The sequence below is a fragment of the Typopeltis vanoorti genome, chromosome 1, assembly GCF_054136105.1.
Source record: "Typopeltis vanoorti isolate ZY-2024b chromosome 1, IOZ_Tvanoo_1.0, whole genome shotgun sequence".
Classification (NCBI taxonomy): Eukaryota; Metazoa; Arthropoda; class Arachnida; order Uropygi; family Thelyphonidae; genus Typopeltis; species Typopeltis vanoorti.
Window position 1 is genome coordinate 85,873,159 of NC_143549.1, and position 16,284 is coordinate 85,889,442.

General features: G+C 37.5%; 1 protein-coding gene across 2 annotated transcripts in view; it reads left to right on the forward strand.

Moving 5' to 3' along the window:
* The window catches only part of LOC150110172 (queuosine 5'-phosphate N-glycosylase/hydrolase), a 243,870-nt gene extending 227,790 nt beyond the window's left edge, over positions 1 to 16,080 (forward strand). For both annotated transcript variants that reach the window (XM_090398252.1, XM_090398260.1), the window contains one exon: positions 15,810 to 16,080. In XM_090398252.1, coding sequence (XP_090254378.1) covers positions 15,810 to 15,974 — 165 coding nt within the window. In that variant the 3' untranslated portion in view covers positions 15,975 to 16,080. The remainder of the gene's footprint in view (positions 1 to 15,809) is intronic.
* Positions 16,081 to 16,284: the final 204 nt, after the last annotated feature.

Consider the following 16,284-nt stretch of genomic DNA (forward strand, 5'->3'; position numbering starts at 1 on the left):
GATATCCTTGAAGTATGGAGTAATTACTTTGAAAAACTGCTAAATGAAACAAGCAGTGATGATAGCACAGTGGTAAAAAACACTGACCAGGCATGCAGTCAGGAATACATATCCATACTTGAAGTAGAAAAAGCCATCAAAGGCTTGAAATGTGGAAAGGGAGCAGAAATAGATGATATTCAACCAGAAATGCTGAAGTATGGTGGTATAAGAGTCTTACAGTGGCTGCACTGCATAGTTCAGAAAGCCTGGACAGAGGGACGAATTCCCGATGATTGGAGTAGAGCTATCATAGTACCCATATATAGAAAGGGAAATAAAACTGAATGTGAGAATTACAGAGGTATTTCCCTACTGAGTGTTCCTGGCAAGATCTATGCAAATATACTTGAGAAACTGTTGAGAAGAAATGTAGAAGAAAAGCTCGGTGAAGAACAAGCTGGATTCAGGCCAAATAGGGGATGTCAGGATCAGATCTTCACTTTACGACAAATAGTCGAGAAAGCATGGGAATATAACAAAGATCTGTATTTAAGTTTTGTCGATTTGGAAAAGGCATATGACAAGGTGCCAAGAGAGAAGCTATTCAATACGCTGCAGTTATATGGTGTGAATGGGGCGTTATATCAAGCAATACTTAGTCTTTATTTGAGTTGTAAGTCAGCAGTTAGAATTGAAGGAAGTACAGGAAGATGGTTTAATGTTAAATCTGGTGTGAGACAAGGATGTACATTATCCCTTCTGTTATTCATTATCTATACGGACCACATTATGAAGGAAAGTGGAAGTAAACATGATATCAAAATTGGAGATGTTAATGTCAGCTCTTTGCTTTATGCGGATGATGTTATACTTATAAATAAATCTGCTACAAGTCTGCAAGATTCTCTGACTAAATTGAATAGCTGTTGTAATAGGTATGGTATGAAGGTCAGCAATAAAAAGACAAAGACAATGAAAATAAGCAGAATCATTGAAAATGTCAACTGTGTTGTGAATGGAGAACCTGTGGAACAAGTAAAACATTTCAGCTATTTAGGCACGATTTTTACTGAAGATGGTAAATTAAATATAGAAATAGACAACAGAATCAGCAAAGCTGGTATGTTGGGAAGTCAGTTGAATAAATTCATATGGAATAAGAGAGAAATTAGTCACAACACTAAATTATCTGTATACAAGACATTGTTCAAACCAGTTTTAACTTATGGATCTGAGAGCTGGGTCAGAAGTAAAACACTTGACCAAAGACTAGAGACCACAGATATGAGAGTCCTGAGAAAGATTATAGGCGTGAACAGATGGCATCAGTGGCAATATCATATTAAAAACGAGGATATTAGGAGAGAACTTGACATTGTCAGCATCCAGGAATGCATTAGCAGAGCTAATCTCAGGTGGTATGGTCACTTAAACAGAATGGGCGAAGAAAGATTAGCAAAACAAGTGTTCTCTGCCAGGTCAGCAGGAAAACGACCCAGAGGAAGACCAAGATATAGGTGGATTGATACGGTACAAAATGCCTTAGACGATAGAAATATAAGATCTGATGTGTTGGAGTCTTGACAAGTAACAGACTGATTTGGAGGAAAATTGTAGATAGGAAATTAATAATGATGTAATTTTTTTCATGTAGTACTATCATATTCTGTACACCCATTGAGGGTACATGGTAGGAATTTGATGATGATGATGATAATGATTGAAAATTACAGCATGTGTTATAATGGATGATATTAAGTATAAGAGGAGAGCTTGATCTGTAACTACAGTAAACCCTCGATTTAACAGACTAATAGGGGCTAAGGGGTGTCCGTTAAATTGCGAATTTTTTAAAATAAAAATATCTGTAACATTATAGTGCAATTTTATCAATATTAGCACTGTAATAACAAAAAAATTGTTTTACACACAATTTTCACACTTTTAGATAAATTAACATGAAGGTAATGTTCGATGTTGAGGCACTTAGTTTAGGTAATCCTGCTTTGAAAAAAAACTATCAAGTTTTTTTTTTGAATTTTTGAATTCTGCTGTTTTTTTTATAATTAACTCCCTAAAATTATGAAAATGTGTGTAATAAAATTGCCGCAGACAGTCATCTTGCGACAAAAGAACCAATTACAGTGCGATTGGTGTGATGACATCCTAATCATTCGCCGAACATATTTTATGAGCAGTGACTCATTTATGGCAGCTAAATTACTACAGTGTTTTTCCTACATATGATGGCCTATTCACCAAAATTTGTTAAAAATAAATTAATAAAAAAAAATAATGTGTTAATTTAATTATAAGCAATTCTTGGTTAAAAGCATTTTAAAATTAACAAAGTGTTAATTTTCATGTGACATACGGACCAGAAATTTTGTTTGTTAAATCCAAAGTCCATTAAATCAAGGGTTTACTGTATTAGAATTCAAAGAAAAGACCCTAAATTATTATCAATTAATAAATTATTTAACACAGTCATGAGGAATAATTAAGCAGGATAACTTCCGAAAATTTGAAATTTTTGGAAGCCACATTTACCATCTAGATTCAAAACAATAACTCTCTTCCTTTTCTAGACACATTGGTCACATCTTCCCTCAGGCTGTCTTTCCTTCATAGTCTACTGTAAACCTACACACACACACACACAGGCTAATACATACACAAAGATTCATACCATCACCCAATACAAAAATAAGGGTTAATCCACACACCCCCCCCCAAACATAGAGAGCCTGAACAATTTGCTCCAATGAGCTGACACTGAAGAAGGAATGTGAATTTATCAGCCAGTCCTTGATAAAGAATGGCTACAAAAAAAAAAGTTCTTAATATTACTATTATTAATTTTATTAACACTAGAACTCCATGGAATTGGAAGGTCTATTGTGGCAAACACTATTACACACAAAGCTCATCAAACTATGCTTTAAACTCCTTCAATGTGTCTGCATTCACCATAATGTTAGGCAAAGCATTCCACTGACCAACCACCCTCCATGCAAAGAACCTACTCCTTATGACTCTGCTCACACCCTCCTTATACAGCTTCCAGGTTATGTCCCTCTTGTTCTACCCTCGTCCCCCATTCTATGAAAACTTTCTTCCGCATTAACCTGGTAACAACCTTTTACCAACTTAAGTGCCTCAATCACATCCCTTCTCTTCCTTTTATTCACAAGGCTTTGCAAACTGTATTCCTTCAATCTCTCCTCATTTCCCACACCTGAAACACCAGTTATAACCTTAGTCAGTCTTCTCTGCACCCTTTCCAACATATCTTAAAAAAATTTCCTATCACATTAACCTGGAGCAACAACCCCTTTACCAACATATTCTCTTCAACATGAAAACCAAGAGACCAAATATGTGCACAATAATCCATATGATGCCTGATCAAGACCTTACACAATGGAACCAGAACTTCTTTATTTCAACAGGGTAAGGTCCTCCACATCATTGCCATAATCTGATGTGATGTTTTCACAGCTGGTGCAATGTGACCTCTGAACTTTGGATTCTTGTCCACCACCACCACTCCAAGGTCTCTCATTTCCTCAACTTTCTCCAAAATTTCCCTGCCAATTGTATACTTTATATCTCGTTGTTGCCTACCAAATTTCAGAACCTTACACTTCACAACATTGAATTAACAGTTCCATACTGTTTCCCACTCATGCAATCTATTCAAGTCATCCTGTAAGGCTACAACATCTACTTAATTCCTTATATACAAATTTAACATGCAAACTAAATAACAATGATCCCAAACTGACCCTTGTGGCACACCACTAGTAAGTAGAGATCTACCACAATAATGCTATCAAAGGTAAAAAAATATTGCCCAAATGCCATAACCATACCATAAATTAAGGAAATACTAAAAAAAAATAGATAGAACACCACATGAATACAATATTAAGACAACTTTCAACCCCCCCCCCCAAATGAAAAAGTTTTACTTTTTCATTTTGGAAGTTCATTGTAAGATCCCATTCAGATCTGGAGCTGGAAGGAAATGTCATCAGGAAGGTGAGAGACTTTAGATACTTAGGCTCAACAGTGGAAGAAGATGGAGGAGCTGAGAAGGAAGTGGGATGCAGGATACAAGCGGGTTGGAGGAAATGGAGGGAGATGGCTGGAGTGTTATGCGATAAGAGGGTGCCGATCAATCTGAAAGGCAAAATTTATAGGACAGTAGTGAGGCCAGCTATGACATATGCTATAGAAACTGTAGCCCTGAGGAAAAATAACATCAGCAGGATGGAAGTAGCAGAGATGAGAATGCTTAGGTAGATGTGCGGTGTGACCAGAAAGGATCGTCTGAGAAATGACTATGTCAGGGGAACAGTGAAAGTTACGAACTTAGGAGCAAAAATACAGGAGGCAAGGTTGAGATGGTGTGGTCATGTGATGAGGAGGGACGACGAATATATGGGAAGAAGGGTCATGCAGATGGATGTGCAAGGAAGGCGGAAGCGTGGGCAGCCAAAGAAGAGATGGAGGGAGCTGGTAGAAGAGGACTTGAAGATGAAGAACTTGGATGTGGTGACAGCCCAAGACAGGAAGGTGTGGAGGAGACTCATTAAAAACAGTGACCCCACTTAAGTGGGAGAAGCTGCAGAAGAAGAAGATTGTAAGATCCCATTCCTTACCTTATCCACCTGGGTGTTTACAAAATCACATGCACCTGCAACTTACTCTAGATAGGGGTAAACAGGGTGCAAAATTTAAGAAAAGATGAACAAAATGATACATTAAATTCTTTCACTATGGTAAAACAGGTCTGTCAGACCATGCAATCTTGTCACAGAATTAACTAGAAAGGCACCAAGATCCTACACCGCACCAAAACCTGCAATAATCTGATCAAGATATCAAAATCTGATATTTTATTTTATTTTATTATTTATTTTAATTTATTATATTTTTTTTCTCACCAGAGGTCAGGCTAGTGTTAATGGTTAACAAAGCAGTTAGGTTTAGCATACATACATAGTGTCATGTAGCTTGTGTCTTGTTCATATACAGTGGTATCTCGCTAATCCGAACCCTCCAGTAATCCGAACTGCTTTTAAATGTAATTTCCCAAAATTATGACTTTACCACATCAATAAAAAATATAAGTGTGAAGAATGTAGCATTCTCAGTTACTACTGCTTGGGAAGCCGTCGAACCTGAAGCAATTCGAGCATCAAGGAAAAAACTGTGGCCTTCTAGAATTTACCAAGATAACTACGGTGATACACAAAAAAGAGGAAATTCAAAACTTGCATAATTTGGTTAAAAATATAAATCCAGATGTTGAAATTTCACAAACAGATGTTATGGAATGGATTACAGGTAGAACCGAAAGTGAATTCGAAATCAAATCAGATGCTGAAATTATAAATATGACGCTACAGAATGAATTAGAAGACGATGATGATGATGATAAAGAACTCAAAGAAAAAAAAGTGAAACATGAACAGTTGACAGTTTTAATATGTGTATAGAATGGGCTAAGTAGAATGACACGTTCCACAAAATTTTATTGCTAATGCAGCTCCGAGAAGAAGCATTCGAAAAAAATTTAACTTCCAAAAAGGAAAAGAAAATCAGTGACTTATTTACAAAGAAATAAAAAAAATTATTTTTTTGTGATGTGTACAAGAAAGTGATATTTTTTATGCAAATTAAGTTATGTACTGAACTATGCAATTTTATTAAATCAGAATCCTCAACAATACAGGTACATACAAACTAAATATTTTACTAAAATAAACTTGTGTATTGTATTATTTTTTAAGTTTTATATTACAGTACAGTAGCTTTTTTTCTATCAGTTACTTCATTTTTTATGGAATTAAATTGATGTACCATTAGAATCTGATTATTTTTGTCTAGTTATTGTTGTCTCTTGGGGGAAAATTCGATAATCCGAACTTTTCGCTAATCCGAACGAGTACGGTTTTCATTAGTTCGGATTAGCGAGATACCGCTGTATATGTTTTCCTGATGATGACTTCAGTATAGAGATCAAAATGTTGAGTGTTACTTTCTTAATTGTAAGTAAAGTAATTGCTCCAACACGTTTGTTTTTGTCTCCATAAATTCTACACAATAATGTTGACCACTATGTAATCTTGAAAGAAATCAAATTAGCAAAGTTTAAGAAAGTGATTTTTGTTTATGCTCATGTGATGAATATGGGCTTTACAGCTCTCTGATAACAAGCTACAGCATTTCTTTTCATTATGGGTGATTTTAATTATCAATATGGACTCAGATGATCAAATAGCAACTGGAAAAATTAGTTTCTTTAGTTTTTGAGACAGTATGTAACAGAGGGCACATGACAATTGAGGGTCTTCGATTTGATCATCTCATCAGAGGATGTAATTATCAATGAGGTGTCCAATCATCCTCTGATTGGTAAGAATGACCATGAAGTGATTACCTGGGTGGTTGTCAGCAATGTGAGGACCTCTGTAAGAAAAGAGTATATGTGGAACTACAAGGGTGGTGATTATGAAGGTCTCAGGAGACAGCTTGCAGGTGTAGTGTGGGATGAGGAGTTAGCTGGAAAAGAGATCAATGCAGCTTGGGGGGGATATTCAAGAGCTATCTGTAGAAGCAATGTCTAAATGTATTCCAAGGGGTCAGAAGGTTAAATAAGGTAGGTGTGAAATGGATGAATGAAGAGATTAAGCATGTGATACAGAGGAAAAAGGCATTATGGAGGCAGCATAAGAGAAGTGGTAATAATCAATTCCATGAGGATTACAAAGAACAGGCAATGAGGATGATTTGCTTGGTAAGGGTAGCAAATGTGAGGTATGAGCAGCAGTTAGCTAATGAAGCCAAAAAGAATCCTAGGGATGTTGGAATTTTTTTCACTTGGTTAGACTATAAATTATATATTTAGTTTAATCCTTTATCCAAGTGTAAACAAACAAAGTTTGCGCCTGAAGTATCTTCAGGACTGGGTCAAGTCGTGGTAAAGGTGGTATAAGTTTGCATCACTTGCCTTAGTATCTCCCATAATGGATAAAGGATTAAACTAAATATATAATTTATAGTCTAACCAAGTGAAAAAATTTCCAATCCAGAATCTTTTTCTAATCCAGAGTAATTTAATAATAACTTAATAATAAGGTGCAACACCTTTTGGCAACTCACATAGGTAAATATGACTTCTGCATTACTTCCACCTTGGTATCACCACCTCAATGCAAAGCATCCTGCTTGGAACAGTAAATCTACCAACAAAAATGGTCGCATCCTTTATAGCTACACAGGATTAAACCATGCTGTTGTGGCTGGACCTACCGAACCAACTCATCTCAGTACATCTGGTACTGCTGATATCCTGGATATAGCCATCCTGCAAGACATTAAACTACAGTACAGCCTTACATCACTAAACAAGCTGTCGTCGGATCACAACCCAATTCTACTGCATTTGGGAGAACAAGAATGCCTGCCTCCTCCTTCTCATTCAGGCATATCGTGGGAGAGATTGTCTAAAGCACTTCGGGATCAAATTGGACCCGTCCCTCACATATGCACACCAGAAGATGTGGAATCTGCAGTGGCTAGCCTCACCCAACAGATTAAGTCTGCTATAATGGTTGCATCCTACCAGAAACCTGTTCCCAAGCCTGATCGTTTGCCTGAGGACATTATGGACCTGATCAGAGAGAAGAGCAGAGCTAGGAAGAAATTTCATCTCTTCACCTCAGGATAAGACAGTGCTTAACAGATTGAATGGAGCAGTAAGAGATGCACTTAAAACACACAGAAACGAAGTTTGGGATAAAAAGTTAGCCTCTATCTCACCTATTGATCACTCTATCTGGGGCCTATTGAGAAACATCAAAAATAAAACCAGATCCCTCCCCCCTATAATCTCAAACCAGGGCCTGGTCCACACAGATGCAGATAAGGCAGAAGCCATACTTAAAAATCTTGAGGATCAGTGCAAACCTTCTTATAATAACATTGATTTCAATCATCTGTACAAAATCCACAGACAGGTTAGGCATGCACTAAACCTCCCGGATACCAGTGCTGATCATATTGCACCCGCATCACCTGTTGAATTATATGATATTATTAAAAAAACTTAAGAACAATAAAGCTCCTGGACCAGACAGCATCTCAAACAGGGTGATCAAGTTGCTGCCTCGAAAAGCTATAGTGCATCTGACCAGTATAATAAATGCAATCTTAAGACTTCACTATTTTCCTTCCACCTGGAAAATGGCTGATGTGATTCCTATACATAAGCCAGGCAAAGACTCACACTTACCGCAGAATTATCGTCCAATCAGTCTCATCTCCAATCTGGGTAAGGTTGCAGAGAAGGTCATCCTTTCACGACTCCAAACCTCAGTAAATGACCTAAACATCCTCCCTAAAGAACAGTTTGGATTTCGCCAACACCATAGTACTACCCAGCAAATCCACAGAATTGTGGAATATATCACCACCAGCTACAACTGGCGCCAGTGCACAGGAGCGGTATTCCTAGACCTATCTAAAGCATTTGACAAAATCTGGCATTTTGGACTCCTGCACAAACTTATCTCAGCCGGTATCTCACTAAAAATGGTTCATCTAATCCATTCATATCTTCAGAATAGATCAATCCAAGTTAAAATTAACGGTTCTACATCGTCCCAGCGCCATATCTTTGCTGGAGTGCCGCAAGGATCTCTACTGGCTCCATTGCTGTTTTCTGTATACATGTCAGACATCCCACACAATCCGATGACTTCCATTTTAGCACTCTATGCAGACGATACGGCAATACTAACCAGATCTCTCAGACCCCACTTCATTACCAGAAAGCTTCAAGAAAATCTTCTAAAGCTGGAGGGTTGGTTCTCCAAGTGGAGATTGGAAGTCAACCCCCTGAAAAGCTCAGCAGTTCTCTTCTCAAAACGGCCAATGTCTCCTGCAGGAGATGTGTTACTATTCAATACTAAAATTCCCTGGCAGAAAGAAACAAATTACCTGGGTGTGATTCTCGACAAAAAGCTATCTTTCAACCAACATATCAAGTCTGCATGTGCAAAAGCATCTAAAGCCATAGCTCAGATCTACCCGCTAATTAATAGAAATAGCAAACTCAGCAACAGAATCAAATTGCAGCTATACCAGATGACGATTCGTCCTATAATCACCTATGCCTCTCCAGCCTGGAGCCACACCTCTAATACTAACATTATTAAGATACAGCGAGTGCAGAACAAGTGCTTGAGAATGATTTTGAACGCCCCGTGGTATGTTAGAAATAGCCAACTCCACAGAGACACAAATATTCCCTATATTCTCTCTTATCTACAATCCCTAGCTTCCAAATTTTTTCTAAAGACGTCCACACATCCCAACGATTTGGTTCAACAAGCTGCAGCATACGAGCTAACGGACATATTTAAATATAGAAGACCAAAAACTATATTAGCCTCCTATAGCGATACATAATCTCCATGCCCATTCAGGGCGAGCAAACTGCTCGTAAATTTTACCCTCACTGTAACCACGACACATAGCAGGGAATATGAAAAGCATTTTGCTTCACCCTTAAAGAATAAATGTCAATTGGTATCACCACAGGGTCTGGCTCCCACTGATGGGACCTCAATAAAGATCGAAATTGGTCTGGATATTGGCCGTTCCCTTAATGCATAGCATTATACATGTCCGTAAGGAGATGATTGGAGATACTAAGGCGAGTGATGCAAACTTATACCACCTTTACCACAAGTTGCCCCAGTTGTGAAGATACTGCAGGTGCAAACTTTGTTTGCTTACGCTTGGATAAAGGATTAAACTAAATATATAATTTATAGAATACTAGAGAGTTCTTTTGATATTTATCCACAAAAAAAAAAATGATTATGGAAGGATGACATTGATTGGAGAAATGATATAAGGACAAGTGTTGCTGAAGATATAGTGGAGATACTCAACAAGCAGTTCAAAATGGTTTTTCATTCTTGTGAATGTGACTTCATGGAGAGATTGAGAGCAGCTGATGATGGGGAAGAGAGAGATTGACTGTAAGTGAGCAAGTGGTGTGTGGGGAGTTAAGCAAACTTGATGTTAATAAAGCTGTGGGATTTGATAATATATCACCATGTATTCTGAAAGAATGTGCCAGGGTATACTACATATTTTTTTAATATGACTCTTGCACTGGTACAAGTTCCAAAGGAGTGAAAGTGGGGCAAGATTGTGTTGCTTCATAAGCGAGGTGATAGAATTCAAGCATCCAATTGTAGGCCTATCTGTGTGTCAGGTGTTGTGGTTAAGTTGTTGGAGAAGCTTGTGAGAACTAGGATCCAGAATTGGGTTGTCAGTAATAGTATTATCTTTGATGGACAGCATGGATTTGCTAAAGGGAGGTCATGTTTTAGTAATGTACTTACTTATTACAATAAGGTGAGGGCTTTCTTGGACAGAGGAGAGGGATATACAGTAATAATATACTTTGATTTTGGCAAAATCCTTGGATAGATTACCATATGATAAGTTGATAGTCAAACTAGAACGGATGGCGTTGGATGTTAGATTAGTGTATTCGATCAGAGACTGGCTATCTGATAAGTATCAGCAAATTGTGTAATGGGAAGCAATATCCCGGAAAAGGGGAGTCACTAGTGGTGTATCTCAGGGGTCTGTTTTAAAGCCATTAATGTTTAACTTGTATGTTAATGATATTGGGGAAGATTTGGATGGAGATATTCAGCTGTGCAGATAATGCAAAGTTGGGACGAAGTATGAAGAGTAGAGAAGATTCAGGACTTACAAGAAGACTTGAATAAATTGAGTGAATGGGCATGGAAATGGGAATAAGAGTTCAGTGTTGTAAAATGTAAGGTTTTAAAATTTGGGAAACAAAAATGGGATGTAGAATTTATGCTTGGTGGGGATATATTATCGAAGGTGGAGGAAATAAGAGATCTTGGGGTTATAGTGGATAAGGATCTGAAATTTAGGAGACACATTGCCAAAATTGTGAGGACAACACAAAAACTGCTGGGAATGATGTGGAGGATACTTATTTGTAAAAGCAGGAAGATTCTTGTTCCCATGTATAAAACTTTAATTAGGCCACACATGGACTACTGTGCACAAATTTGGTCACCTGGTTTTCAAAAGGACGAGAAGTTGGAAAGTGTCCGGGGGAGACTGACTAAGGTAGTTTCTGACATCTGGAATGTCGAATATGAGGAAAGGTTGAGAAGATGCAATTTACAGAGTCTAGTGGATAGGAGGAAGAGGGGCAATAAGATAGAGACCTACAAGTTAGTAAGGAATTGTTATAGGATCAATGTTAGAGAGGTTCTACAGAAAACAGTGAGAGATCAGGGGGGAAAACTAGGGTTCATCCCTGGAAGCTCTATAAGGAGGGGGTCAATCCATTGACAATGTCATTGAAATAAAGGTTAAACAATACAGGTCCCAGTACTGAGCCCTGTGGAACCCCACTTTTAACCTTCTGCTTTCTTGATATTGCCCCACCATACACAACTCTCTGATACCTATCAGACAGCCAATCCTGAATCCAGTTGACTAACCCATGTGCTACAACTTAAATATCAGCTAATCATGTTGCACCCTGTCAAATGCCTTTCTGAAATAAAAAAAAAAGGCAGTGTATGCCTTTTCCTCATTAACTGCTCTTCTCACTTTATTATAAAAGGCAATCATATTACTTAAGCAAGAGTGCCCTTAACAAATCCATGTTGATTCTGACAGATAACATCACCGTCATCTGCCCAACGCTATATGTAGTCCCTCACTAATTTCTCCAAGACCTTAACAACTACTAGTGACCAACAGACTGGCCTATAATTAGACATTTCCAGTCTGCTATCACCCTTGTGCAATGGTACTATCTTACCTTTCTTCCATTCCTTGAGTACTTTTCCCATAGCCAGACTTTCATTGAAAAGCCAGGTCAAAGGAGCTCTCAGTTCTTTAGCACATTCTCTCAAAACCCATGGTGAAATACCATCCAGTCCAACTGCTTTACTGATGTTAGATTTTTTTTTTTATGGATATATTGGTATTGTAGATATTGTATGTTGGTATTGTAACCAAATCTTACTTATTGTAAATTGTTTGATTTGTTAAACTTCTCTTATTGTACTTGTTAAGTGATTATACCTAGTACTTAATATGTTTTCTTGAGCTTGTTTCTACCTTGCTATCTCTATCAATTCCAATCAACTTCTAAATGCTTTATTATTATTATTATTAAACAAGACCTCATGGAGTCAAAGACTCATCTGGGAGGTCCTTTTATCACACACACCTCATCATACCATGTCTTAAACACACTCAAACTCCTTGCAGACACCACACTCTCAGGCAAGGCATTCCAATCATTCACAACTCTGCATGAAAAAAACCTGCCTTTCACTCCCTTACTCACACCCTCTTTATACAGTTTCCAGGGATGACCTCTGGTTCTCCCCTGATCTCCCACTATTCTCTATAGAACTTCTCCACCATTGATCTTATAACAACCCCTTACCAACTTGTAGGTCTCTATCATATCTCCCCTCTTCCTTCTCTCCACTAGACTCTGCAAATTACATCTTCTCAATCTTTCCTCATACTCAACATTCCAGAGGTCAGAAACTACCTTAGTCAGTCGCCTTTGGACCCTTTTCAACATCTCTTCATCCTTCTGAAAACCCGGTGACCAAATCTGGGCACAATAGTTCATGTGTGGCCTAATCAAAACCTTATACAATGTAACAAGAATCTCCCTACTTCTACACGTCAGTGTCCTCCTCATCATTCCCAGAAGTCTTTGTGTTGTCTTCACAATTTTGGCGATGTGTTCCCTAAATTTTAGATCCTTATCCACTATCACCCCCAGATATCTTATTTCCTCTAGCTCCAACAATATATTCTCACCAAGCATAAATTCTGCATCCCATCTTTGTTTTCCAAATTTTAAAACCTTACATTTTTCAACATTGAACTCACATCCCCGTTTGCTTGCCCAATCACTCAATTTATTCGAGTCTTCTTGCAAGGCCACAACATCTTCACTACTCTTTATGGTTCGTCCCAACTTTGTATCATCTGCAAACAACTGAATATCTCCATCCAAATCTTTGTGGTCACTACTATAATTGTTTGCTTGTGCAAAACTCAGTAGACAAAGAAATTGCTTTAGGCTAGAGCCCAAAAATTCTTTGTTACAATTCTGGACTTAACTATGTATCAGAATTTGGAAAAATTTATTTGTTGAAGCAGCGCCATCCAAATTCTTAGACAAGAGAAGCTTCTTTTCCAGGGAGTTAATTCTCAGAATGACACATGTACCGACAATCAAGCAATTAATATTTCCAATTACAAAACCTTATATGTCTAAATTTTTCCCTTACTGCAGTCGTAGCTATCCCCAACTACTGATTCGCTCAGGTTCTATTTTAATGAGTGATGCATTGCGATTTCAGTTCAGGCAATTTGTTAGGTTAAAAAAAAGTTTTATTCATCACACTAATATAATACACAATTACTAAAGGTTACTTAATAAAGCTAAATCTCTCCTACAAGTTAAGTGGGTTAAACATACATGACCTTAATATTCCTAATCTTTCTCAACATTAGACAATATCTGCAACTAGTATAAATTACTGACTCCTTCCTACAACATTTGATAATCCTATACAAGCATTTACCTTATTTAATTTCAAGATATACTAAGTTATGACATGCATTAGTACATTAACTCTACACTATACAATATCTCATTCTCAGACATGACACAATTTACAGGTTGATTAGATTCTAAAGTCCTGTTTCAATTCATGTAAGATCCAATCACTGAGCATATCCGCACATTATTGTTTTCCAACTCTTTCTAGTATACAAGGAATTAAAAAGTTCCTAGATTAAAGTAACTGGATCACTCTGGTCTTCTCTCTCGCTCAATCTTTCTTTAAATTCACACTGCTTGTTACCTTCTCCTAGGGTTTGCTGTCTTCAGAACAAACTGGTGAATACGATCATGAATTGCCTTCTCCGATGTGGGTGAAGCTGCTCTGCCGGGATCGGTCCACGTGGTTCCGCATGTTGTTTTGGTCTGCGCTGACTTTTCCGCTGTACCGATGATTATGCTTGCACTGGATCACTATCTGGCCACATAGCTGCCACTGGACATCGTTCTTCTCGACCACGTTCATGTACTCATCCTCCGGGAAAGACTGGAACAGGAATCCAAGGAAGAAAAAAGCAAAAAGCCTCGAGTTGGCATCGCCAAGCTCTATATATCCTTCCTGAGCTGTTCTCCCTACTACGTAACCTTTTCTGCCCGGTACCTAAATCTCTTGCACTCGGTACCGTTCTCTCCTTGCTGAGTTCTCCATGGGGACTTCCCGCACGCAGCGTAGTCTTCGAGTACGTGACTGTCTCGGGTCATATTTATAAGTTTGATTATCTCATTGTATATGTCGATCTAACTTTCTCATGCTAACATATTTTTCACTAAATTTCAACCCTTGTCAGTTTTACAAGGACACATAACAGTATAATACATAGGAGAATTTACAATTAAAAGATTATTTCGTTTTTTCATTAACAGTTTCACTTATACTTATATACAAGTATTCTTCTGGAAATTTTGTTACCTGTTAAAATCTGAATGAAATATTTTTACAATAAATTAAACCTTTCATTCAAGATTTAACACTGACATCCAGAGCTCAGTATTTGGAACACACTCTCCTCTTGCACCTGTAAACTTCAAACCTGCCCTACCCCCTCTAGTATTAAAACCTTCTTCTCCAGGATGAAATACTCCAATAAAGTGCTCACTGAACAACTCCACTATGTTCTCTTCATCAGTCATTCCGTTCCCATTTTTATCCCACAATGTCATTCGTCCACAATCATTTCTCCTCTTACTGGCCACATAGCTAAAAATTCCCTAGGATTTTCTTTGGATCTTTGTGCCAATCTCTTCTCATATTCCAGTTTTGCCTTCCTCCCCATACTAGTCACTCTCCTGGCCTGAGTCTTATATTCTTCATGCATCTACTCTCCATCCTTCTTATTTATCATCCACTTTACACCAAATTGTGTCCTCTTCTTCACTCGTGGAATACAGCTTACTATTGCTGCTAACAAATATTCCTTCACAATTTCTCAAGCACTAATGATATCCTGACCTTCCAATTCCACCCTCCATGGAACTGCCCCAAGTTGATATCTAAGACTATTATAATCACCCACCTTATAATTCTACATTTGTTCCCTTTTCTTTGATACCTCCTGCATGTCTATTCATCTTCCAAGTCAAAACCATATGGTCACTCCATCTCTCCAACTGGGGGGGGGGGATGTCATCTTAGTTATTATCAGCTCTTCTGATGCTATGATCAAATCCAAAACTCTTGAGGCTCTTGTTCTCTCTATTACATGCTGCCCCTCATTTGTCCCTCAAGAATTCAACAAATTCCATTCCCTTATTACTACTACATGCATTTTCCTCTTCCCAGCTTATACTGCTGTTGTTAAAATCTCTCGTAGCAATCATTCTTCTTGCACTTGCCAAGCCCAACTGCTTAAACATCTCCTACTCCCCATCCTCTGTGCTCCTTGGCTTAGAACAGCACCTCCACTAAATATTCTGTCTTGCCCAACTCTACCCCAGTTATTTTAAAAAAACTATAAAAAGGTAGTAAATAATTTGTTGAGTTATATGAATAAGTAAATTGCATTTCAATAGTTTTTATTATTTTTATAATTAGTAATGAATTAAATGGTTATTTTGCATCTTGATAACTTTTCTTTTATTGTAGTTAATATGTGAAGAACTTCGCAGAAGAGCTGTATCTCAGGAAAGACTCAAGTCAGTCAAGATAAATCCAATATTAATTGATCATTTCCTGTGGGATTACAGAAGAGATAATAGTGAATTAATGAAAAGCATTCCATTTCACAAAGTGCGCTGCATATACTACTAAAAAGAGTGGTTCATAGTGTGAAATTTATACATTTAAATGTATATAAGTTAAAGAAAATTGAGAACTTCTTAACTCATATATGATATAAAGTCAAAATTATATTCAATACGGCTTTTGTTTCTTTTATTATTAAAATGTTTTTGCTAACCTTTCCTTCCCATTCTGGTTAAGTTCCTAATATTTTTTTTAATATAATTGTGCCACTGATATCATTTGTTCACTTCCTTAATTTTTCTCAGAACTCTTATATCTTTGGTCTCCACTCTTTGATCAACTTTGACAGTCTTTGATAGTATTAGAAGATCTATCT